Genomic DNA, 27,894 nt, shown 5'->3' on the forward strand with positions numbered 1-27,894 from the left:
AAGGCGCTAAACGGTTCGGGTGGTCAGGCTCGTTGACTTGGTTGACACATGTCATCGGATCCCAATTGCGTAGATCGATGCTCATGCTGTTGATCACAGGATTGTCTGGTCCAGATTCGATTATTTACAGACCGCCCGCCATGTAGCTGGAATATTGCTGAGTGCGGCGTTAAACGACTAACCAACCAATCTTATCCCTGTCCGATGGATGCACTTCAGCGTATGTTCTGTATGGAGGGTGGGCGTTTTAAAACCGTAGAGGTTGAATTAAACATGGAGCGGATCAACCAATGTTTCCAACATTCATTCCTGATGGACAAGTTCACGTTATTATCGAAACATAACATCACATGTCTAAACATATGGAGGTTAAGACCAGCGGATATAGCTTTGTAACTTTTCTTGAACCTACCAGGATTAAGTGTATGAATGTGTAATACTTTTCACATTGGTATCCGCTTTAAATCGTCAGAATGTTCCAAACTGATTTCATTAACCATGTCTCCGATGTTTTAAATATAACCGTGTATATAATCGTATATTCTTATTCATCGGCAAACATCGCGATGGTAAATTCAAACTTCAAAAATGGTTTGAACATATGAGATATTGTTTTACAAAGATGTGTACATCTATGTAAATAATTCTAGACCATTAAGTAAGATATGATAAAGGAATTTTCTCAGTGTTTCAGAACCACGTTGCCATGATCGTGTCCGTTTTATTATGGAAAGATTTTTGTTAGTAATCATATGCAATCATTCCTTTTAATTTGTCATTTAAAGTGGCAATTTGGCGTATGTGTATGGACATATTGATGGGTTTACAACGACCCACCAAACACAGTGCCCCTTTAAAGTCAGAGCTTAGTGATCTCCTTTATTGATTAGATTTTAATGACATTGACCAAACCATCAAAAACCCGATACTAAGTATTAATGAAAGACCTAGCGTCCTTTCTAACCCACTTTCATCACAATAAACAAATCAAATTAATTCAATAAAAGAATACATAAAATATGTTTCCTATTGAAGGCAAAATATATAACAATTTGGTTCATCTCGGCTGCATGTAGTCTGAGCTAAGTCAGCTTCAGTGTGTTAGCGGTTAACGACTGTAACGCTTACCACATTATTACTTCCCCTGTTTAACCAATGAAAACGCCTCTTTCATTCTGTATCTAGGACGCTTGTTGCTACATGCCCAAGCAAGGTGTTCGGTTCGATTTGACAGGTAATTTATCGAATATTTTCTTAAAGATAAGCTCTCGATTAAATTTTAACATATTGATATATGAGCTTTTGTCACTTTAAATGCTGGAAAGCGGTTTATATGCTGTATAATATCCAATTTATCTTCGCACGAAGTTTTGGAGAGAGTGTTGTTGCAGGTGTGTGTTCCCGGTTGTCCGCGTTTGTTGTCGCGTTGATGGCCGCTCATCAGCATCGCGTTAACACGTTTGTCATGCTTCATTAATTTGGCAAGAAAGTAATAAGAACATTCTCTGTAGTTTGGGTTATGTCTGGATGTATGTTGATGAATAGCAAATCTTGTCACCTAAGAGACGGTAGATCTATATCACTTTCATCAATATCAATAAAGACCTATGCGTGAACAGATTAACGATGTTGACCCCAAACAAATGTAAACAAAGGATGTGGTTGACAAGTATATTTCACAATATACATATCCGGACAAGGGCAGCCACTGAATGACAATGTAGATTGTCCTATTTATTTCATGCTATAGGGTGTTAATGCATTTACATATTATCATTTAGGGGTGCTATTTAAGAAATTCAGTTTTCTGTACCCCCATATATAATGTAATAAAATACAGTTTTGCCCAGAACTGTTAAAGGATGCATGTGTCAGAGTGCCTTAATGTTATGATAGTTATTTATACTATATGTGGGGTACAGAAATAGGTATTTCTTTTCTAAGATGCCAAATTTGATATCCCAGTGTCAGTTTTTTTTGATGATGTACGACAATAGCGTAATTTTTATCTTTAATATTATTTAAAGTTTTTATTTTACTAACCTTGAGTGATAAAGCATATATTCATCTATTTTACACAAAGATATCAAGTGTATACTTCAAAACTAGCGTTGATGACATCGTACTGGCACAACTGTTGCCGCTCTCAACATCCAGGGATTTTGTATGCGTTTTCGATGATGAGCCATACTTTTTTCTCCGCACTGCGAGGGAGTGTTGTGATCATGTGGCTTCCTATTTATATACTGCCTGTCACTAGCAGACGACTGATTTTACTGAATTTGCGCTTGCTATTCAGTGTTCACGAATAGCGTCTGACCCTCTGACAAATCTGGTAGATTCGCCAACGGTCCGATAGAAGTCTACAACCCACCGGCCCCAGTGTCCGACTATATTTCACAATGACTTTGACTGAAGTTGTTATATGTGACATGTGACAGTTGTTTGCTGTTTATAAATCTTATGCTTGTTAATAATTTCAATGCCAATTATAAGAAAAGTTAAATCTGAAATGTGTGTCTAATTATATTCTATGGGTCCTGTGAATTTTCAATGGGTCAGACAGACATCTGAAACTTTCAGGACCCAATGTCCTGTTACTTTGAAACACCATTCGTGAACACTGGCTATTTTTTGTTTTAACGGAAACTGATTTTACATCTGAAGTGGTATTAACGATCTCGGGTAAATACTATTGATGTTTGTTTGCTTTTTAGATAACTTAACTACCAGATTACCATTCTCAATATAACTTCTCACAACAGCTACTGGGCATCCGCCCTACCAATGAAAATGCGTGTGCTCTTACTCCCCCGATATAGCGTGAGCAATGCAATTGTTGAAATCACCAGAATGTCAAATTCATCTCGTTTTGGGATACTAACTTAGTAACTGGAAATAAGGATAAACTAAGACACAAAACAAATACAGAACATTGTTGTCGGACACCCAAATTAACAATCATCAGGCAGGACTCACTGATGTGCTGTTCCTATTGATGTGCCTGCCCTCTAAGTTAAGATACATGTTACCAATAAAACCACATGATGAAAAATTTCAAGACTGTTTAAGTTTAGGTTAAGCATCTTGTTACAGTTAATATTATTGACTGGAGATAGGATTGCCATGGGTAATGGTGTTTCACCTTTAGATTATTACTGAACAAATGTGAGTGAAAGTTACCTAAGTGGAAGTTCCAGGGCAGTTTCCTGTAGCCAAAAACATCAAAACTAAAACAAATCATCCATCACTCAATGTTTTTGTGTGAAGAATATTATGTATGCAAATATAAAAGCAGTGTCTAAAAGTTAAATTTATTTGCCGGCATCAGTGTTTTGGCTCATGTTTCTTTAAATACAAGGGAAGTTGGCACAAACTGAGACCCCTAGCACAGCATTGTGCCCAATTTTCCAGCACAAAACAGAGCCTGCAAAGCTAGTGTTCAGAGCCCCAATATTTAGATGGGTGCAGGGTCAATAACTATATACATATAAACTGCTTTCCTTAGCATATTAATGACTAAAAAATACCAAATTACAATTTATCATTTCCCATTTATGATCCTTTTAATCCCTGTTTTCCTCTTAGTATGTTAAAACAAATAAAAGAGAATATATTTTAAGTGAAGGTGCTTTCATAAACACACTTGCTCTAAAATGCTATATTTAGTAAACAAATGTTATAAATGTTATTTTTTGCCTTAACTTCATGAAATATATCATCTCAGGACACATTTTTTCAAGATCAGTTTCAAACAATGCTTAAATTGGTGAAATGTAATTATTGTAAAGTAATTCTTTTAATATGATATTACAAATACTGTGTAAGTTGCTTCATGCAACACTCATCATGAGCATCATAATGCACTCTGCGAAATTTTCCTTGATGAACACACTCTCTTCAGGGATCAAGTTTCCTATGCAACCGTGCACCAGTGCAGGTAAAATATTGCTAGTGCCAATTACTTTTATTGTCATTTTGCACCATTTGCAGGTTATGTTTTCCACAGTTAGTGCATGGCAGCAGTTTTATTGGAATAAAAGTCTTTTCCTATCATGTGTACCAGGTTAATCTGTTACTGGAAGTAAAAAATGTATACAAGTTTGCTATCATGCTCATATATCAGTTACTAGACCACGCTCTGTGTACACAGTGTTGTGACATTTCATGAAAGGTCAGTGGTCACTATAATACATCACTTGTTATGGTGTACAAGTTGACTATGCCAACTGCAATCATGCTGAAAAGAAATTAAATTTATGAATGAAAATGTAAGTTAATAAATGACCACCTGTCAAGCAATTCCTCCAGACATGCAGTAGTGTGAGCTGTACTGATAGTGAAGATGGCCAAGGATATCCCTCTCCCACTGCTGGTAAGGAGAATTGTGTGCTGTTAGTAACAGTGATAAAACTCTTGGTAACATCGTGCAGCCAAAACTTTGATAGTGCAACCTGATCAGTTCACTTGGTTGCACTTGGTGCAGGTAGTGAAAAATAATGAAATCGTACCCTTTTTTCATGTTCATGTTGAATACCAGTTGTTAGTTCTTACCCACAATCATATGACAGATCACAAGTTTCGTTTGCACAAGGATCTACAAAGCTCTTCTTACTGACATCTCGTGTCACAACAAGTTAAGATAAAATGTCACCCCTGCTATCAAAACATTTCGGTAGCCAAGTTAATGACATATTTGGATTATTTCGATATCCTTGATGGATTTATGTTCTATTTTGACAAATGCCCAGGAATCATTTGTGCCATAGCTTCATATGCAAATTGGTCCAGCTATTTCTCAGCTACTTCCTTCAGAATTTCTTGTGAAAAGGGGTTAAATTTGATGGAGAACTGTATTATCACTGTGTAATTTAAAACCATTCAAAATGTGGCTGTTGTTTTGAGTGAATCTGGGGTATGTATAGTAATTAGAATGGAGATACACATGGTTATCAAAGTAGCTCATTGTCATCGACTATGATGATCATGACTTAAAACACCAAACAGCATAAAATAATAGTGATAGTGTTTCACTGAATAAATACTGTCATATGTAGTCTTTGCTTGACACTTGTATATAAAAGTGTTTGTGACCTCCAGGGACAAGGTCATCCCTGTGGTCTGTAGCGTCTGCCCTGACAGCAGAAGGTCAGCAGATCCCTGGCCACATCATACCCAAAAACACTGAATATGGTCATCCATCTGTTATATTGCTTCCGTTCATCATTAGGGTTTTTTAGCTTGGCTCTGAGTCTGAGTGGTGTATCAGTGTTACACTTCAGTACAGTACATGTAGATCATTTGGGTACTTAGTGACTAAAAACTAGCACAAGTCTGGACTGGGATGAGCAATAAACACTCATGCATGTACATTGCTATATGAGTTTTGTAATCTTGAAAACAGCTTTAAATCCAATGCCAATTCCCTTCCCAAACCTTCTACTCACTAGAGGGAAGACTGTCATGCTTCACTGAACACTGTTACAAATTCATTTGTGTCTTGTATATCATGTATCAAATTCATAAAGATGAATATGACACAGATATCCTTTGTACAAGTGTCAGATGTTTTCAAATGGGTTAACATTTATCATCATGATTTTTATGTAAAGTTAATCCTGTCTCACTAAAGAACTGCTTCTGCATGTTAGTACTTACTTTTCCCAACTCAGTTGTATATACTCTAGGGTGCTGTTGTACAAAGTGATCTTAGCGCTAAGGTGACTGTAACCCCCATACCTTGACATAGACTTAAGGTAGTCTTAGTGCTAAAGTTTTATTGTACAACAGCACCCTGATCCAGATCTGTCTGCAGTACTTGTAAGTGTTAAGTGATCCATGTCAGAATAACAACTTGGAAAGAAGCTAAGGTGGTGTCTTCTTTTACTGATAATCTTTCCTTTATGGACATACTGGGTAGCCAAGTGATTGAAGTGTTTGCTTGTCACACTGAGTTCACTAGATGGATACACTATGAAGAGGCCATTTCTGGTGTTCAATGCAATCATATTGCTGGAATATAAGCAACATAAAATCTACGAATACACATTGCCTTTTGGAAAGTGGTCAAATGCAGCATATGTTATATTTGGGATTAATTGATGATCCGTTGCATTTGACCACTTTGTTAGATTGCTGACTTTGTGTTCTCGTGATTAGGTGCCTCAGTCCGAGAGTGTGGGTAAACCTAAAACGTACTAGAACTTGTATTTTACTGAGACTTAACTTTACTGAGTGTTATCCCAAAAAATAACATAAGTAGCATAAAATCTAAATTTCTCACGCTTTTTGCATATTTCTCACATTGGATGACAGTCAAGTTTGTTGTTGCAAGTGGTGTCTCCTCCTGCCAGAGTAACATCAGTTAGGTTAAAAAGAGTACTGAAATAGATATTCATGTTTTCATGAGCCAGAGCCAGTCTTTATGTCGGCTGTTTTTAGTATTTTGTAAGACCAAAAAATAAAAAAATGTGTTTCCTCTTTTCTGACCAACTCTAATCTTGAGCCATGACCTTAAACTTTTCTTCTTGTTTTTGTTGAGATGCTGTATAGGTTTTGTCACTTATAATAGTCCTTATTATATGTCACTAGTTAATATTTGTTGTACTTCAATACTAGCATGTTGTAAACCAGTCAGCTTGCTCATTTAAGGAGAGAAAAAAAAGTTAATGTTAAACTTAGCAAAACCCTATCACATTTCTCAGTTGGTTTGAATAAGAAAACCCACATATTTTCTTTTTGACCCCTGTAGAAATCTACGGCAAGAGAAGATTCCCTTCCCCCTTGAGCATATTGTCTGGGCAGTGAATTATTCATCATCATTTGCTCCTGTTATCTCCCCAATCTATCTGTTTGATTAATTCAACCTAGGTTTGGCTGCTGTGATACTCAGTGGCATCATAGAAGCAAGTTTTGTAAGAAAGCTTCTTACACTGTTTTGTCATGGACTTTGTTTTGTAGGTATTTGTTTTCATTCATGAAAGTATGAAATGAATGTTTCATAATTTCATATTTTGATGTACCAGTATTAATTTTCAGAGCAAAATGGATGTTTAGTGTGTGAAAGCATGAATGTGTGCAAGCACATACATGCATGCACGCATGCACTATTTTTTATCCCCTGCCGCGCATTTAACGCGAAGCGGGTGATATAGTATTAGGCTCCGTACGTACGTACAAACTGGAATATCTTAAGAACCGTTGACTAGATTCTTTCATATTTGGTACCTAGCTTCATCACAGTATAGGAAAGGTCCAAGTCAGGTTTGGTGACCTTGACCTTCATTTCAAGGTCACAAAGGGACTTTAACGTTTTACCTGCATGTTAAGCTATCTCAAGAACCGTTCCCCTGGATTTTCTTCATATTCAATACCAAGCTTTATCTAGAGAAGGCGCATGTCCCAGTCGATTTTGGTGACCTTCACATAATTTTCAAGGTCATGGCGACACTGAAGATTTCAGCATGTAAACCTGCATGTTAAGCTATCTCAAGAACCGTTCACTGGATTTTCTTCATATTTGACACCAAGCTTCATCCAGGGAAGGTGCAGGGACCAGTCGATTTTGGTGACCCTCACTTTATTTTCAAGGTCACAGAGACAGTTTGAACATTTTAGCATGTTAAATTGCATGTTAAGATAGTCAGCAAGATATCGCAAATAATATTCACTGGATTTTCTTCATATTTGACACCAAGCTTCATCTAGGAAAAGGCCCAGGCTCAGTCAATTTTAGTGACCTTCACGTAATTCTTCAAGGTCATGGCGACACTTTGAAGATTTCAGCATGTAAACCTGCATGTTAAGCTATCTCAAGAACCGTTCACTGGATTTTCTTCATATTTGACACCAAGCTTCATCTAGGGAAGGCCCAGGGCTCAGCCAGTTTTGGTGACCTTCACTTAATTTTCAGGGTCACGATGACACTTTGAAGAATTCAGCATGTTAACCTGAATTGTCAGCAAGATATTTCAAGAACGGTTTACTGGATTTTCTTCATTGACTTTCAAGACTTCCCTGGAATGTTTTTCAATAAGCAATTTCTTTAGTACTATTTTTGCATATTTCATACACTATGACATTCATGTCAAGGTCAAAGTCAGTCTTGAAAATATTTGTGTGTTTGAACAACTAAAGAGCAAGATATCAAGAGAGGTTGACTGGTCATGTTTTTGTTGACATTTACCTTCATCTTAAACTTTCATTACTTTATAGGTTTGATTTGATAATTTGCGGCTGGGGATTATGTCACCTTAGTGACAATGCTTGTTGAAGTATATTTTTGAGTACAGTATAGTGTGATTGTTATTTCAGAGGTATATTGGGTGGTGTAGTTCCTGTCTACCAACATCATGACTGCAGGCTCTATCATTGTACCAACCATCATCCCTCTGCGGGCACCGGTGCCAGGGAGGTCCAAACTCTCCATAGACTCTGCTACCAAAATAGAAGTGAGAACAGGTGAGTCTTTACATCTTCATCATGTTGTGCTGTGCTAGGTAATGTTGCACATTTCCATAAAGCTTGTTCTCCAGTGGGTTGCAAGATTCAATCAAATATTGCCATGTGATGTGTTGATGTATAGTTTATTTGGATACTAAATTCAAAGAATTGAAGAACATACAAGCAGGGTTTTACCTTGTCCTTCAAAACTTAGGATCCAGACGATCCCCAATTATCAATATCAAGGTTACTTACAGAAAATATGTGGGTCCTGCAAAATAATTACATGGTGTACAGTTCTTAAACAAAGATTTAGTAATAATTTTAACTGAAGGAACCTTGTTGTCAAGAATCTGTTACAAAGAATGTTATTGTGCATCAGTTTGGATGCAATATATATATTTTCTGTGTCCATTCTGTACGTTTGTGCATACTGGATGCACATTTGTGTGTTCCGTAAAACCCTGTAAGAAATAGTTAATTTTTATGGTCGACTGAAAACTGAAAAATATTTGGAGGGTGTTGACATTTAGTCAGTTCTCCGTTTCACCATTCTCACATAGTTATCCATACAACATTGCAAGGAGGATACCACACATACATCAGGATGTTTTGCAACAGTGTTTGTCAGTTTGAAGCATACACTGTTTTCACTACTTGTTGGTATTAAATTCTGATCTGAGCAATGCTGAGGTAATGTCTGTAAATCTCAGAGGAGCACACGGTGCCCAGACAACCTTTAGATGATAACACAGCAAACTTCTTCTTTAAGTGGCATTGTAGAAGTTGGCAAGTACATTATAGACAAACTTTATGATGGATAACAACTTCTTTATTTCATGAGTGCGATGTTTTGATACAGACGGTTCTTGTAATGTTGCCAAGTAGGAATGTAAACATGCTTGGCAAAGGTACAAGAATTTGTATCGAAATGTCACACACATGAATTAAAGAAGTTGTTATCCATGAAGTTTGTCTATATTGCACAGTAAACTGAAGTTTTGATTTTCTTCATGGAGGCCAGCTGCCTCTTCTTGACTGAATCAGTCTGTTTCATGTACACACGCCAGTATCAGCAGACAGGATGTCTTACATTATTGATCTGGGCCCCAGCTTGGGCAACTCCTGGCTGATCATTAGGAGATTCACTGACAAAAAAAACCTCTTTTGTTTCTACTTAAAGATTTACAATACATCTGTGGGCTTGGATGACACTAAATCAATAACTGTACCCACATGTTTCTTTGACATGTGTCTGTGATAAATAGCTTGAATGACACACATATCATTGCAGTGTAGTTAAACGTTCTGTTCAAACATTGAAATGTGAACCAGAAATAACCACAGCTGTCCCACTTTATTTCACATGCTCATGATCATTCTTAATCATTCAGAGTAATATATACCACATATATTGACAAAACTCCCACATGTCCTGAACTGAAAGTGTATCATAGGCCATTGCAAAATAATAATGCTTTATTTCTGAATATCAGCAGCCAATCAAATTAATACCTGGGTTTAGTAAGATGCATAAGTGAATAACATTCTGACTGATCAGACTTCATTGATTTGAATTATAAAACTTTAAATCTTCAGAGTGATTTTATTTCTCCAAGCATGTTCTATTTATTGCTAAACATATCCACCACCATTCTTGGAACCTCCTTTAAACCTGTGACATTGGTGTTCTGTGGGAACACAGCTTCTCCTCCAAACGCCTTACAGCTCTAGCTAATTCAAGATGAATGCATTACAATTTCAGTTTAGCTTTTTGTCCCCCGTCGCAACGCGGAATGGGGGACTATGTATTCAGCAACTTGACGACTTTTTTAACGCTTGTTAACGCGATATCTCCTGAACTATTGTGCCCAATGTCTTCAAATTTCAGTGAGAGTCTACATTGGGGGATTACGCAGACACCAGTCGATTTTGGTGACCCTGACCTTATTTTCAAGGTCACCACGACACTTTTACCACTTTTCTAACTCTTGTTAACATGATATCTCATGAAATGTTGTTCCCAATGTCTTCAAATTTGGTTGACAGCCTACATGGTTCATTCGTGTTAAGGCGACTTTTTTTAGCATGTATAAACATTGAGCGAATTTCGTTTTCGCCTTCCCACGAATGCTGTCGCCTTTCCAATTAACATAAACAATGGGCGTGCGAATGTTTGTTCAAGTCCCTTCCATGGATGAACAGGCGATGTCGACAACAAAACAACTAGTTCATTTAGATATTTTGCCTTGTTTCTGGCAAAAAATAACAAATTTATTCACATGTTGTGACGCATCTTCACATATGAAACAGTCATTAAGCAAGTTTCAGAGTGTATGATGCCCTTTCAACATACCGATGACAGAGACGTGTCCGGTGTCAAGCCTGGTCTTCAAGTCATCCAGTTTTCGCTGAAGGTCTTGTCATACTTCTTCTTGTTAGGACGGAGGCGTTGTCCAGCGGTGTATTGAACCAAATGCATTTCTGTTGTCTTATGTTCTTTCATCAGGAATTGAATCAGTTCGAAAATATTTGGGTGGGCTCCAATAATTAACATCATTTGCTTTACTAATACGATACATATAATTTCCAACACAGAGATATCTGCCACCTCTACAAGTGGGAAGATATTTGTACTTGAGTTGTGCATTCATCATGATGATAGTGATATTCTTCGAAACAGACCCATTTATAAGAAACTTTAATTGCCTTGCTATCATAGTTAATTGATATAAGCTCACGATGACACATACTTATAAAACTAAACGTGAAAAAGTTCACTTTGCACCAAAAACATTGATGATTTAAAATGTGTTCACCACTGCATTCTTTTTCATATATTCCGCCATGGGGTACATATAAGCATTTAAATGTCCATTTAAAATCCCTATGACAGTTGTAGCAATATTTGAATAAAAATATTTACAAAACAAAAAACTACGTTTTTGTCTTGTGAGACCACCCATACAGGGCCCCACGGACCCCTACAGCCAAGAGCAGGTAACTCTAGCCTATAACCTTGTACCTCACTTTCCATGCTGTCGTTTGACTGACTAGACGTGGTGTCCAGATCGACAAGAGAGTTGATATTTGAAAATTCCCTGCTAAAGATGAGTGGTTCCGAAACAGCTACTGTATGTATGGTTCTCTTTTTTCCCTGCATGGGCGATTTAGAGATTGTTTCTGAAATTTTTTCATTCATCTTTTGTTGTAACATTGTACCTGTCCCTGTCGGCTTGCCATGTGCTTGTCAAGATGGCGGATGGGTACCTTTGCTATGCTTACCTTTTTTATTTATCCTCTTAAGGTTTATTCAATGTTTTGTGTAGTTGTAGTGTTTCAATTGTATTTTGAAGTTAGCATGTTAGGGCGTGTTTTCCGCTGCTAGTATTTTCCTATATACGATTTTTGTCGTATTATGGTGGTATATTGCGGCATGTCCAGCCTATTATTTGCTGGTGTTCAACTTAATGCTTGCTTTATCTTTCACATGTATGTGTTAGTTACATTAGCATTAGTTTTATCGCCCATGTGTGTCGTTTATGAATATGTTATAAGGGCAGGTTGTTGCACGTTTTTTTCACTTTTTGCAGTTTAAAACCTGCACTTCGTGCCTCGCATCCATACCCGTGAAAGACACTCACGAGGTGTGTTTGCGTTGTCTTACGGAGGGTAATCATGCAGTGAAGGGTTGTCCAGCGTGCGAACGTTATTCCCCCAAGACTATTAAGTCTCGAAGGGCGGATGCAATGTTCTACAGCAACTTAATCAGGGCGAGGGGTGGTATCTGGACCCAGGATCCCCCATCCAAGCGTTCGCACAAAAAGAAGGGGTCTTCTGGAGTCGCCTCCTCTACCGAGTCAGCTCCTAAAAAAGCTAAGGCCGTCAAGGAGGCCTCTACTACCCCTGTCTCCACCCCTGTCTCTACTCCTGTCTCTACTCCTGTATCTACCTCCCCTACACCTACTGTTACATCAGCACCTGTAGTTACATTCAATACTTTATCAACTTTATTTCAGGAGCAGATGTCGTCCGTGAAATCCTTGATTGACACGGCGCTAGCTGGCTTCCGCAAGGAGCTCAGCACACCTGTCATCAGCGATGGAACGGACGCATCTGGGGGGGGTTGGATGCGGCCCGAGTTTAGGCTCGGGAAGCCTGTAGGGGCAGGTTCTTCTCGGGTGCCTCGGCACCCCAGCGTGGGTTCCACCAGGGGGCAGGGCGACCCGAGCCTTCTGGCTTCTCTTGATCTTCTGAGCACTTCGTGTTCGGCATCAGTGGCGCCCTTGGCAACCTCTCTTGATTATGAGAGTACGGGAGCCGAGGAGTGTGTAGATGTCGACATGGAAGAGGATGAGGAGAGAAAGGAGTCGGAAGTCTGGGTTCAGTACTCCTTCGGGTCGTCCCTGCGGCAAGTTCACGAACGTATTGTGGAAATGCTGCCCCAGGTGGCTATACCGGTTCAGGCGCGCGATCCCGAGGAGTTTAGACTCCCGGGGGAGGTTTCGTGCCTAGCCGGGTCGCCGATCTACGTTTGCGCATTCTGCCATCACTGGTGAGTGAGGTAGTGAATCCTCTGCTGACTGGTGCACGGTCTCGGTTTGACTTACAGACGTTGGCAAACGGTATCAGTTGGGGGAGAATTCACTATTCGAACCGCCAGTGGTGGACGAGTGTGTGTTTGCCTCAGTTACCCTCGGGGGGTCGTCCACGTCCTCCCTGGCTTCGGCCAGGCAAGGCAGGCGGCCACCACCCTTTCAAGCCAATGCACCCACGCTGAAGTCTGCATACCGGTCCTTTGAGGAGGTTTACCGGTGTGCAGCTCAACAATTACGCATGGCTCTCCACTCTGCTTACCTGTCGGCCTTACAGGGGCAGCTAGTGGATCAGAGCGATAGCGGTGACGACTTGTCGGCACCCGTGCTCGCACGCCAGCTCACTGACGTTCACTCTCATCTGGCTAGGGACAGCATTAGGTGCTGTGCCAGCCAGATGATGGGTGCTGTCATTGGCATGCGCAGGCAACAGGCGTTACTTTCCCTGCCTTTCACAATGGGGTCTTCCCTATTTCCTTGGGCATTACAAGTAGTGCGGGAGGCGGTGTCAACTTTCAAGGATTCTATACCGTTGTTAGAACACCCCTCCACTTCTCACCAACGGCCTTTCCCTCTTGCTGCCGCATATCCTTCTGCCTCGGCAAAGGAGCCTACAAAGTGGACTGCCCCTTTGCGGAGCAAGCGTAGCAAGAGAGCACGAGGCAAGGGCAGGCCTGCTCAGTCACAGCAGCCTTTTTGGGGCAAGGGGAAGCCAGCCCTGGCTTCCCGTTGATTTTTTCCCTCAGAGCCCTTACTGCCCCCCACACAAGCAAGCGGAGACTTGCTGACTGTGGGGGTGAATTGCCTTCTGCCAAACATCCCTGTAGGTGGCCGACTGTCCCTATTCCTTCGGGAGTGGGAGGCAGTAACTTCAAATCCCTGGGTCCCGTTGATTTTTCCCTCAGAGCCCTTACTGCCCCCCACACAAGCAAGCGGAGACTTGCTGACTGTGGGGGTGAATTGCCTTCTGCCAAACATCCCTGTAGGTGGCCGACTGTCCCTATTCCTTCGGGAGTGGGAGGCAGTAACTTCAAATCCCTGGGTCCCGTTGATTTTTCCCTCAGAGCCCTTACTGCCCCCCACACAAGCAAGCGGAGACTTGCTGACTGTGGGGGTGAATTGCCTTCTGCCAAACATCCCTGTAGGTGGCCGACTGTCCCTATTCCTTCGGGAGTGGGAGGCAGTAACTTCAAATCCCTGGGTCCTGTTTCTGGCTCAGCCTCCTGTACTATTACCTTTTCGACTGGACCTCCTATCCTAGAACAGAGCGCCCCGCCCGAATCCCAGGATTCAGTGGGTGGTTTGGCCACTGTCCGGAATCGCCTTCAAGGGAGAGGAATTCCTGCACCAGTTGCAGACACAATTCTGGCTTCGCGGAGGGATTCAACAAACGTTCAGTATGAGGATAGATGGGCCTATTATGCGTGCTGGTGTGTCAACTGGGGGATTCTCGATCCCTTTTCTGCAGATTTAGTCTCTGTGTTAGAATTCCTCCAGTCTCGGTTGGAAGCCAGTCTAGCGGCTTCAACTGTTCGAGGATATTCAACGTCTATTTCGGCATTTCATATTCCTGTTGATGGTGCACTCTTGGGGCAGCACCCTCTTGTTCAGTGCTTTTTAGCAGGCGTGGACAGAATCCGTCCGACTATCCGGCGGATTAGTCCCCGTGGGACTTGTCAATCATTCTTGATTGGCTGTCTGGTCCTCTATTTCACAATGTGTCGGCTCTTTCCCTCCAGCTGTTAACGTGGAAGGCAGCTTTTCTTGTGGCGGTAACTTCGGGCAGGCGGGACGGCGGGTGGTGATATTCATGCAATGTCAGCCGATCCCGCGCTAACTGTTTTTCATAAAGACAGAGTTAGCATTCGGTTGCCTGATACTTACCGTCCTAAGAGAGATAGTGCCTTTCATGTAACGGCGCCTATTGAGCTCCTGGCTTTCACACAGCCCTCCCTGCCTGGTACCTCTCTACGACGTGCTCACGTCTTAGATGTCCGTAAGACCCTTAAGGCTTATATCAAGCGAACAAGGGGTATCCGTAAGGATAACCAATTGTTTTGCTGTTATGGCGGGGGCAAGGCTGGTCTTCTGGCAAACCATTTCTAGGTGGCTTGTCTCTGCCATTTGTATGGGATATACGCACAAAGGTCGTATACCACCTAAAGGTTTGAAGGCTTATTCGGTTAGGGCAGTGGCTACGTCGAAGGCATACGCTACAGCCCTGCCCATTGAGGAGATCTGCTCAGCGGCTATATGGAGTCGACCGAGTACGTTCATCCGTCACTATCAACTTGGCAGACACTCAAGCGAGCATGCTCGGTTCGGTCAGTCAGTTCTCTCCAGTGGGCAGGGTTCCACCTCTCCAGCTGATTGAGCTTTCGAGGTTTTAAGACATGAACCATTTATCTGCCGATTTTACCTGGTGTTGGGTATCTAGAACTTTCCTACCTATTCCCTTGGTGTCAGGTTTTATGGTGGTGGTTTTATCCCATGTACTGTGCATTCCTCAGTACTGCTCTAGTCCTATTGCCTTGGAAACCTTTGCTTGTATTGTACGGCAAAATATTTCTTGGGTTTATTGATAAATTCCCTTAACTTCGCTTCCTACTACCTACAGCAGGGAGGGGGGATTATTTGAGCAGTTTACATTAGCGAGGTTTCGCATTATAAACATAATATGTTTGACCCCTGACCCTGGCTCATGCCCCGCCTGGATTGCCTGTGGTGGACATGTGACCAGGTAAGTGAGCTTTTCTGCTATATTTAGCTCGGGAATTACTCTTATTGTCGGGGTTGTTTTTATACAGACAGAATACCACTCCCTAGCTCAGTCTTTAGGAGTCTGTCTAATGCTTATATGTACCCCAAGGAGGAATATATGAAAAGAATCGAACTAACCTGTAGAGGTTTCAGATTCTTTGAATATAGTCCTCCTTGGGGTACGGCCACCCACCTCCCCACATTCTGTCTGATTCGTTCAGCATGGAAAGTGAGGTACGAGGTTATAGGCTAGAGTTACCTGCTCTTGGCTGTGTATGGGTCCGTGGGGCCCTGTAGGGGTGGTCTCACAAGACAAAAACGTAGTTTTTTGTTTTGTAAATATTTTTATTCAAATATTGTTACAACTGTCGTAGGGATTTTAAATGGACATTTAAATGCTTATATGTACCCCAAGGAGGACTATATTCAAAGAATCTGAAACCTCTACAGGTTAGTTCGAATTTCGACTAGGTAAGTCGATAATCCTTTCGTTAATCCCTTAAACAAACATTACTAAAACAACACCAAACATCAAAGACTACTGCCTGTCACCTTAACGCTAATGCCTGAAACTAAAAAGTAGCCTTAACGCGAATACCCCACCTACATTGGGGGATTACACAGACACCAGTCAATTTGGGTGACCTTGACCTTATTTTCGAGGTCACCACAACACTTTGGCCACTTTTCAAACTCTTGTTAACGTGATATCTCATAAAACATTGCACCCAATGTCTTCAATTATGTCAACAGCCTACATTGGTTGATTTTGCAGACACCAGTCATTTCTTGTATGTGACTCAAAAATAAAATGTAATAAATATGTCATAAATATTTCATTCTGTTTTAGCGGTTGGGGACATGTTAATAGTAACAAACACTTGTTTGATAATAAATATCATGTTGTTTTATGCCAGATTACCCCAATGGATATTACAGATTAACATATTGGTCCTCAGCAACATATACCTTTGTTAAGAGGATATGAAATATTGCACATCCATGGGATGTTGCTCATAGTTGGGTTGCAGCACTAGTTATACACAACAGCAGACTATATCCACTCAGATATTGATCTACCAATAACTATTTTCAAATATGCTATAATATCAGCAGCTGAAGTACATTAGAATTAATACACAACTGCTAATGCTTTAGTCATGCCTAACATGGGGTAGGACTCCGTCTACATGATCTTAAGGTTAATGATTTTTATTGATCAACACAAATACTTTTTTTCTTTTTTGGGGGGAGAATTATATTTTACTCACTACTTTCACCAAGTTCGATACACTGTTGGGGTCAGTTCTGGGGTGGTGGGGTAGCCTAGTGGTTAAAAGCGTTATGCTCAGCCTGGCTCCATCTTGGTGTGATAAAATGTATCCCTTGTTTTTTAAAACCCAGGTTCGTTTCCCCATGCATGCAATGTTTGAAGCCCATTTCTGGGGTCCCCTGCCATGATGTTGCTGGAATGTTGCTAAAAGCGGCGTAAAACTACATTCACTCACTCACTCGGGTCAGTTCTAGCCTGGCTCCCAAAAGTTCCGATTATCTTGGTATGATAAAATGTATCCACTTGTTATTTGAAATATCTTCCACTGGAAATGCAGGTTTTGAAACTTACTGTGATGATCCCCTCATCCCTTCAGAGCAGAACATCTGTCGCTGCGGCAATTGTTTCAACCACATTTCAAATCAACTCAAATACTTGATTCTGGTTTTCAGAGACAAGAGATACTGACATTCATTACACAATCAATGGCACCAGACCCAACCCCTTCCAGAAGATGGGTGAGAAGTGTACGATGCAGTACCGGGGACCTTTCACACTTCCTCCAGGGAAACAGACAGTGAAGGCAGTAGCTGTGTCCAGGTGAGTACATCATGCATGCAGTATTGTAGACCTATCACACTGCACACTTGCACACTTGCACCAATCCTCAATGTTTTCCAGGTTATGCTAAGAATATTTCCTTCAACTTATCCTCAAATGACAATTTTTTCTCTTCTACCCCAACTTGTTCCATTATTTACTGATTATTGATAGCAAGGTTTTATGTCCCTTCTGACATGTTCATAGCTGAACACATGTGTATTTCTGTATTTCCAGGGATGGGTTGAGAGAGAGCAGTGTAGTTACAAAGGTATTTGACGTGGAATATGTTCCCCCACCTGCCCTGGAGCCTACTGATGATGACCTTGGCTTTCAAGAACAGTGGGAGAAGGAGCAATCAAAGGTATTTCAAATGGGATACATTCAGTCCTTTTTGCTGCATGGGAAAGAAGGGAAACCTAGTATTAAAATAGTGTTCAATACCCAGCACAGGTAAAATGTTGAGAAAGTTCCTGCTTGATGCCCTCTATCATAGCCAAAAAATGTAAAACCAACTTACTTTTCTCTTGTGGGTATATGTTTGTCATATGTTTTAATGCATATATTTTGTTTAGGATCTGACCATTGCTAAATTATTGAATAATCTGACAGCAAAATTTTGTTTTGAAAACTATTTGACACTAATGCTATGTAAACTTTTCATTTGATGCACTTTTGTATGTTGTCATCCTGATTAATATGCTTGACTATTCTGTTTACAATATTTTCATCAATCCTATCGGCAGCTTGATTTGAAGCGAGCAACAACAAAGTTGGCAACTTCATCACGTTCTGCCTGGACAGACGTCTCCTCCATGAAGCAGACACAGCAAATGATGGCTGGTGGGTTGATGTTTTCATGTTGACAAACAACAGATGGAAAGATTTATTAGGTTTGATTAATATTGTTCCAAACGTTGCAGTGATAGTGTGCCTAAGATTTATGGACAATGCCATCTGTGTTTTACAAAACTGTTCTTTATTGTAGATATGTCAGTTGGAGGAAGCTCACACAGACGTCCTGGGACTGGACCCAGATTTCTCAACTCTCGTCGAGGAAATATGTCTGAAAGAGGAACAGTGGTTAGTGTTATCTGACTGTTATAGTTTTGAAATGTTGATTGTCCAGTATGTTATATCTCCATTTCATCATGATAAATACATTTGACTCATTCATCACCTCTGCTCAAATCTGAATGACATGCTATAAATAGCCATCTGAATGAAACTCAAGGGCAAAGGAAACTGAATAGTGTTTTGGATGATAATATCACTTCCGACAAAACAACTATGATTGTTAATGGGTAATGGATAATTTTTACAGAATAGAATGGATGACAATTTGGATGGTCACATTTAAGAGAATGCAAGCTGTTAGAAGAAACTTTTTCTATTTCAAACATTTTGAAACAAATATAATTATTTATTGCATGCATAAATGTTGCACGTGGTAAAATCATTGTTGTAAGTTTTAAGGTACGAGATCATGACAAATTTTTCATGAATTGCTTCAGACATTTGACCACTCAGGAGAATATGGAGGCTCTGATACCCGTCGGTCTGAGAGACGTCTGCCAGACAACACCACTCAGGCCATGAGGCTACAGAGGGAAACAGACTTCCTCAAGTATGTGAAGGTTTATTGTCCCCGCCGCAACGCTGAACGGGGACTATGTCCTTATTTTCTTGTTAAAGCAATATCTCATGAACTGTTGTACCAAGGTCTTCAAACTTTGACCACATTGGGGATTACCCAGACACCAGTCGATTTTGTTGACCTTGACCTTCTTGTTACACTTTGATATCTCATGAACTTGTTAACGCGACATCTAATACCCAATGTCTTCAAATTTGGTGACAGCCTACATTGGGGGATTACGCAGACACCAGTTTATTTGGTTGACCTTGACCTTATTTTCAAGGTCACCACGACACTTTGACAGCTTTTCAAACTTATTTAAACGTGATATCTCATAAAAAATTGCACCCAATGTTTTCAATTATGTTGACAGCCTACATTGGTTGATTATGCAGACACCAGTCATTTCAGGCATCTTGTATGTGACCAAAAAATAAAAAGTAGTAAATAGAGATATTCGATTCTTTAGCGGCGGGGGACATTGCCATATCAGTGGCAAACACTTGTCAGAGATGATTTGCACATATGTTTGATAATATTGGCTTGACATATTTTTGTCATGGTAACACTTTTTGTCCTATTCTTTGAAAGGTTGCATCTCACTTTTTCATGTTTTCACTCACTTTTTACCCATTGGCCAAAGGCGATTCTCCACAGTGGTAATGTCTTTAACTCGATTCACGGAAGGCTTCCTTCCACATGCTGTCATATAGCTAAAAACACCGAAAAGAAATGTTAAACCCAGTTCATTATCTCACTGTCAGTCAAGGGGTGTAACACCAAATTGATCGAAATTTCATCCATCCAATCAGAGCGTTGCTTACCAGATCAGAACAGTAGTAGTGGGAATGTGTTTTTTTACTATGCAACCTTGGAATGGTTAACATAGGGTGTTCCAAAAGACATTTTTAGACTTGGTTTCATTGAAACCATGATCTATATCTCGCTTTAGTGGGATAAACATTTGATTCAGAAGACACTTTCAGTTGCCTGTAGGAAGTAAGCTGTTCGGTTCCCAACAGTGGTTATAAAGAATTCAATCACATGAATGTCATTAAACAGCTTTCTCAGGCTTTGTGGCACTAATTTCAAACTGGCAACTTCCATTCCAGACAACACTTTGAAAAGTATTTCAACAAAGCAAATTCAATACTGAAAACTGAGGAAAACAGCATTCTGTAATGCCTCATGGGCGTCTAAGATGAGATTTACCTTATTCCTGGCATCCTGTGTAGACGGGAGATGTTGGGTATGATCTTTGTCCCAGCTGATGTCTGTTGGATTCACTTCTACTGCCTCAATTGCAGGTGTATGTACTGTTTTGCTGATCGTCCATCTGACCCATATGCAAGGTTCTGTACAACTTGTGGTCAGCCTGTCCCTCCCATCCCACAGACACACAGAATTGCACCCCCTGAGCCTGGACAGGTCAGTTATACAAATTGTTACTGTGTTTGTGTGGCATCTCGATATCGGAGGTGATATGTATCTAAGTAAATCTAGATATATGGAATGACATTTTGAAATAGAATGAAAATGTGTCTTTTTGAATAAAACTGAATTAAGAAATTATCAAAAATCAAAATCAGAATGACCATTATCTATAGCCTTTTAAGATGGATGTTACTCTGTAGCTTGAGATTGTTTGTTCATACTGTGGGCAACTATTTCAGATGGGAATGTGTGTGTACTGCAAGTCCATGGTGCCTTTCAACACTGAGACGTGTGTGGTGTGTGAGGGTCCAATACCTGTCCAAAACCGCCCCCAGGCCAGCGTCAAGCTGTCTGACCGTCTCATCTGCACACTGTGTGGTACAGCCAACCCCAGCAACCTTGTGCTGTGTATAACATGTGACAGCAGGCTGCCTACCACAGCACAGCAGGTTAGTATGGATCTTCATGCCTGGAAAGATTGTAGCATTAGGCCTGTATGGGAGTCCAGGTTAGAGCAGGTCACCAGTTCCCGATCATTGTCACCATCAACTAAAATGATGATCGAGTGTCTGAAGATGTAACATGGTCATTAGTTATCCCAACATTTGCATTGTCAAAATTTTGATTGTTTTGACTATTTTTACAGTGTAAAACAATTCACTGCTTTGAAAATATGAGGCTTGCTGATTCTTTCCCATTTAGTCTGACAAACAATTTCTCTGTCACAAGTTTCAGATAATCTGTATGACACACCTACATTGTTGTTATGTCTTTTTGTTCGTTTTGATTGTATGACTTTGTAATGTCAGAATGCCATCCTGAGTGGAAGATCAGCCCCTCCGATCGTCAACCCGGACAAGCGTCATGTCACATGTAACAAGTGTGGCCGTGTCAACAATGGAGATGCCAGATTCTGTGACTGGTGCGGCACAAAGGTTGGAAGAACACTATTAACATTGTACTCTAATAACTGTCACTTTTTAATAAGTAACTATTACTGTATATAATGATTATTATTAGTTATATCCCCGAACTAATATCTAATTAATTGACTTAGTTGATCCAGATAACCTATGAAATGTTATAATAAATATTCTTGTACTGCTTTTATTCAGCCAAGCCAGCCAACAAGTGCCATGGTATGCTCCCAGTGCCATGCCAACAACCACCCTTACAGCACTTTCTGTGGGTCATGTGGTGTCAAAATGGATGCCCCAGTCAGGACAGAGTACAGGTAGGGGTCTTTTCCGAATTCCAAAGTTCGTTTGTTGCATTTATCAGTGTGAAGGATATATGTATTTGATAAATCTGTAATCTTGATCATTTGTTTGATTTTTATTCCAGAAAGAACCCTGCTGGCGGATCAGGCGATGTGAGTACACCATCACATTGTCTTAACATCTATATGTATCTGTTCCCTTATTTTACTGAACTATATATAACTTGTTAATCACAACCTAAGTAATAACTTGACAGCATGTATAAATAATAACTATATACACTTTCTCAGTATTCACTTGATGAAGGGGCAAAATGTAGGTCATCACGAAGAATGAAGAAGTTTGTCTTCCACAAAATGTTCCATGTCTATGTTCTTCCAACTTCTACATGCCAGACAGACAAATAGTGCAACAGTATTATGAACAAGCTTGTAGTATTATGAGAGGCTATGGTATATACATTTTAAAAGAATACCTTTCTTCACGTGAAAGTGCAAAATATATGTGATTAAAACATGCTTGTATAAACATCACCAAGTGTAAGGTACATGAATATAAAATGTCATAAATAATACAATAAAGCCTGACCTCAAGATAGAATATAATGTAGGATTTTGGCAAGTCAAAACACTCTTTGTTTTGACATTATATGCTAATCAAGCTCGCGTAATCACAGTTTATTTAAGAAAATGCAGGTTACAGCCAGTGTACATTCCATGGTGTTACATTCAGTATAATGTACATATACATCTCCCTCCTCTTCATGTTATGTTTCTGCTTGTCAACGGCACAAATACAATATACGAAGCCCATTTTCTGGTGTTTCCCCACTGTGATCTTGCTGAAATATTGCTAAAAGCGGTGTAAAACGTAACTCATTCACTGTATCGAAAGGTCACACTCATGAAATACAAGAAGCTGTTATCCATAAAGTTTGTTCAATATAGTACATCCCAACTTCTAAAATGCCACCCAAAGAAGTTACAGCTTGTGTATTTACAGGAAGTCAAGTGACACAAGTGATTGTTGACATTGTACAACAATGTCTGATATAAACAAGTAAACTGTATGAGATACCTTTGTTCCAATCAGTCCAAGTGGCTGCCAGTGAGTTTCCCTGTGGCCAACACACCCAAGCCGATGACCACTGTGGCCTGTCAGACTGTGGGACTGTTCTACCCATCCCAACGGGGAATGGAGAAACAGAAGGAGATTGAGGAGGAGAAAGCTGCCTTGGAGAAGCAGATGAGAGACAGACGGCCATTGCTCACTGCCATCAGCCCAGGCAGAGGTGAGTCATAGATTCCAGGGTTCCCCTGACAAGTAAAACAATTAAGCCAAAATTATAGAAAGGTTATGATAGTTGAGCTACAGTTTCTGCATCAGTTGTAACCATGGATATTCCAACTCTTCTCTGTTTGTGTTTCAGGTTACTGGCGTAGGCAGATTGAGCACATCTGCATGCACCTGAAAGCTCATGCCCAGAATGATGCTGAGTTCCGTGCTCTCATTGGAGAACCCAAGATGGGCAAGGTACTCTTTACTGAACTCTCATGAACTTATGTTAGTAGAAAGGAATCTATAATTAGTTTGAGGACAAAGGCTTTGAAACTTTTGGTTGTAAATGTGCTGTATTTGAGTGTTTTTTCACCTGCTTGGTAAAACACTGTTTACAGCTCTACTCTATTGTTCCAGCTGATCACAAGTGCCATCCAAGAAGACGGCTATGAGTTGAGCCTGAATCTGACGTTTGCTCTGAGGGGAAATAAAGACCCATTTGTGGGGAAGAAGCTTGGGGTTTCTCACCAGGGCTACCTGAGTATGCACACTGACAGGGACAGCATCAACAGCTACAACATGGAATCAGAAGGTAGGGACTACAACAGGGCTTTGTCTCGGGTGTACAGAGGGGATTTCCTCTGCAGTCAGGTTGGTATGGGTAACCTTGTAAAACCATCTTTACTACAAACTCCTAAATACTCTCTCACTCTCTACTCTTTTGTCAGTATTGAGAATTTCACAAAACATGTTGATGGTTAAAATATGGATGTTGTGCTTCTTGGTTTGTTTGGCAAGGAACATAATTTGCAGCTTTTACCTGTTATTTTTTTTAATTTCTTCCTCTAACATAGTGCCACCTGTGAAGATCCAGGTTAGAATTGATCTTCAGTAACTCATGCTTGCCGTAAGAGGCGACTAACAGGATTGGGTGGTCAGGCTTGCCGACTTGGTTGACACATGTCATCGTATCCCAATTGCGTAGATCGATGATCTTTCTGTTGATTACTGGATTGTCTGGCCCAGACGCTAATATTTACAGACTGCTGCCATACAGCTGGAATATTGCTGAGTGCGGTGTAAAACTAAACTCACTCACTCACTCACTCTAACATAGTGCAGGTAAGCTTATTCTTCTCAAACAATGACTTTGCAAAGATTGGTGCATGCTGACAACCTTATTCATATTTAATAGTATGAACAAATATTCTACCCTGTTTGAAATATATGACGATGTGTTGAGGAACCAAGACTTGTTTTGTGCAGCTTCAGTATGAGTGTTTGTCTTACAGACAGTGGAGAGGACACAGCCAGGACAACCAACAACAAGAAGTCAACTAAGAAAGCAAAAGCTAAGAAGAAAAATACTGGACCTAAACTCTCAGTAAGTGGATGATTTTGTTAGTCATAAATTAGCATGAAATATTTCCCATTTGTTGAACAATAACGGCATGTATGCTTAGATGTTGCTAATATGTGACAATGTTTACAAATGTGGTCAATCTTTAAGCATGTGCTTAATCCCTTAGGGATATCAGGTTAGACTCGATCCCTAGTACTCAAAGTTGTTTCTTGTAGAAATCAACTTGTATGGATGCAGATATCACAATCTTACGATACTTGCATGAATTGTTTGTCATGCTATCAACCTTTTGTTTGTCTTAAAATTTCATTGCAGTACTGCTGACTGTGGCTTAAAAGTATATCCCCCCAATTACCTTTAGAAAGTTTAGCATATGAATAATAGCAACATTTCAGCGTGTATCCCTTCTTGATAATGACTGTTGTGAGTTCTTGTCTCTTAATCCTTCCATCCTGCATGTTGCATGTCTTCTTTTGCAGCCCATTAACTCCAAACTGATGAAGGAGATAGGAGCTCATGGTGATGGTTCCCCCAGTGAAGTGCAGCAACTCTTGGATGAGGTATGAGACAGAGTGGTCCTCAAGAAACATGATGTGATGCATGCAGTGCGTTGAAATATCCTGCTTGATTTAGATTTGGGTTTAGTATTACTGTGAACAAATTTTTTCAAAATAAAATTTATGCTGACATTTTTTAAGACTTGTGTATGGTAGTGCTGAGCCAATGTATAGGCTGAGTATAATGACTATTGCTTTGAGTTACTACTCTTGTGTTGCCAGGGAGCTGACCCAAGCTGTGTTAACAAGAATGGTCTTCCTGCGCTTCATGTGGCATCCAAGAATCGGCACCTAGACTGTATCCCAGTCCTGGTTGATGCAGGGGCTGATGTCAACAGGAAGGGGCCTTCAACAATGTAAGATTTTTAAGTCCAAGAACTTTTCGCTTCAGAAAAAATATTGAAAGGACAGGATAAAGTCATGAAGGCTTGGCGTAATGTTTATCAATTGGTCACTGTTTTTGCTATCACTCACTCACTAAATTATATTTCAACATGATTGATGAATTTTATTAAAATCATAAAGTAAATATCCACAGGTGACCTTGATGACAGTTTTAAATAAGTTTGAAATATGTTTTCTCAGGATGGAATGAAATCTGCATTTGTTTTTTAGTATGATAGTGTTAGCAGTTATTTTTTAATTTTTTATGATCAAAGATAGAATATTGTAGGGCACTGTGAATTTTTATGCTAATTTTAGCCAACCGATGAGTACCAGAGAACCTGTCAAACCTGTCTGTTAGCGGTTTCTGTTAAAGTTAATGTGTTCTTATGCCAATATTATTTTTAATGGAATGTATTGTAGGCACATTTGTATCACAATACAGACTTTACAGAGATGTAATGTATCATGGGTCACATAGTTGGATAGAATAATGTATCTCTTTCACTTCTAAATTTTAATATTTAAGGTTCAAGGTTGGGTTATTTTTCTTATTACAATATATAGAGGTGGCATCTGACTACAATACATCTTCATGTTTCTACTTTCTAACAGAAAAGGCAACACCGCTCTCCATGAATCTGTGAACCTTGGACCCTCTGGTCTCAAAGTCATCGATACACTGCTAGAGTAAGTGAACCTTTATACACAAGACTTCAGCTACTCCTATTATGACATTGCATTTATTACAGAATTATTTGTCAAGGAAATACTATCATATTCAAGCAGTTATTACTCTTTTAATAACCCACGATGTATATGTTATAGATTGATATTTCTTTGGTGTCATTTTCAGCCTTGGAGCAGATCAGGCCATAAAGAATGAGAGAGGAGAAACACCATATGATCTCGCAGCAAAAGCTGGCTATGACTCGATCATCACAAAGTTTGCCTCGGCCCTTGGTCAGTCGCAGCTACATAAGATGACCAAGCCTAGAACAAGTTAATCTGACTGGCTGACCACAGTTGCTGACCACAGTTGCTGTACACAGTGTTGCCTAGATGTCCTGTACCTCAACCCTGAACCATTGAACCTAGTTGATGCCTTATTACCAAGTGCCAGTCGAAGGAAATGCCCATGAAAAACGCTTGTGCAGCATTTATCAGATTTTATGTTTATTTGTTTTCATTCACAAATTTGTTTGGTTTCATTATTGATAATCTTGACTGGTATTTTCTCGCATTGGAAGCATCATGATCTTGATTCTTACAAAGTCTTGGAAAATTATTTCTCATGGACTTTGGCTGAAGATAGTGACTTCAGATCTCAGGCAGTGAAACTTTGTTTGAGTGGATTAATAATTTGTGAACATGGAGAATGTGGAAAAGTGTTTCGTCATGATATCCATTTGTTTTACTGAAGATATCAAGTATTTTAATAGATCATGTATTTGCTGACTGGCAGTGCCTAAGAACCAGGATTTGTTTTTCCTTTAAGCCTTAGATTTAGTGGTAGATTTACATGGTTAATATATTTGTAAATAATATGATGACAGCTATCACATTTTACCTATGAAAAGCTATAGGAGCAGGCACAATGACTTCACCTGCCAGTGAAGGTGATTATCAGATTCAAGACTTGTGCTTCTATGTTATGCTGGTCATTACCTGACAATACTGCCACCTCAGCATAATTGTATATAACACTTCATGTTGTATTTATAATTATTAGACTTCACATGTTGCAAGTATGGATTTAGAAACTCTTGTTTATTTATATTTGTCAGAAAAGATGCATTGTTCACTATGTAAATGTTACATGCTTCAGAGGATGTTATTGGTTCAAATTTAAAACTCTTGTAGTATCCTAGTGTTGTGGAACTCCGTCCTGTGTGTCTACTATTGCCTATCTGTGATATTTAGTATGTGAAAACTTACGTTCCTGTCATGACTAGCCTTCAAACTACAGTATATTTACATGCTTTTATCTTAGAATCCTGTAGTTGTTTAGCAGATAACATGAAATAAACCTTTTCTAGCATTTTGTTTCACAGTTTTCTCTTCTTGAACATCTCAAATGAAGTTTTACAATGTTGGCGGGATTTAATCACCAATTATATCTTGGTATTGCCATATGCTATATGTTGGCATTTGAATAGGCTGTGGGTTGGGGAAGTGGTTCAAGCATTTCCAGGTCACAATGTCTGATTCCCAACATAGTAACCAATAACTACATTGTTACGAACTATCTGGTACACAGTTCAAGGCATCCCAATTTCGAATGTGATCATTTGTTTTGTGCTTTTGTCATAGTTTGAATCAGTGGTACAATGGCATGTGTCACCCTGT

General features: G+C 39.9%; 1 protein-coding gene across 1 annotated transcript; it reads left to right on the top strand.

Moving 5' to 3' along the window:
• Positions 1-1,174: 1,174 nt before the first annotated feature.
• LOC124267198 (double zinc ribbon and ankyrin repeat-containing protein 1-like) lies at positions 1,175-27,586 on the top strand. The gene is made up of 20 exons (XM_046702112.1): positions 1,175-1,234; positions 8,314-8,460; positions 17,523-17,670; positions 17,908-18,034; positions 18,417-18,513; positions 18,659-18,753; positions 19,185-19,297; positions 20,617-20,737; positions 20,983-21,192; positions 21,553-21,678; positions 21,859-21,977; positions 22,088-22,115; positions 23,056-23,254; positions 23,393-23,496; positions 23,659-23,833; positions 24,534-24,625; positions 25,084-25,164; positions 25,384-25,517; positions 26,161-26,235; positions 26,402-27,586. Exons 2-20 carry the CDS (start codon positions 8,352-8,354, stop codon positions 26,550-26,552), a joined length of 2,304 nt encoding a protein of 767 aa, XP_046558068.1. The 5' UTR covers positions 1,175-1,234; positions 8,314-8,351; the 3' UTR covers positions 26,553-27,586.
• Positions 27,587-27,894: the final 308 nt, after the last annotated feature.

The sequence above is a fragment of the Haliotis rubra genome, unplaced genomic scaffold, assembly GCF_003918875.1.
Source record: "Haliotis rubra isolate DU_JTF1 unplaced genomic scaffold, ASM391887v1 Scf13, whole genome shotgun sequence".
Classification (NCBI taxonomy): Eukaryota; Metazoa; Mollusca; class Gastropoda; order Lepetellida; family Haliotidae; genus Haliotis; species Haliotis rubra.

What these genes read in the sequence shown, in the direction of transcription:
- LOC124267198 (XM_046702112.1), top strand. Translation starts at nt 8,352, where the DNA reads ATGACTGCAGGCTCTATCATTGTACCAACCATCATCCCTCTGCGGGCA. An exon ending in CACCCCCTGAGCCTGGACAG is followed by an intron (nt 20,738 to 20,982) that starts GTCAGTTATACA and finishes CAACTATTTCAG; the next exon opens with ATGGGAATGTGTGTGTACTG. An exon ending in TGCCATCAGCCCAGGCAGAG is followed by an intron (nt 23,255 to 23,392) that starts GTGAGTCATAGA and finishes TTTGTGTTTCAG; the next exon opens with GTTACTGGCGTAGGCAGATT.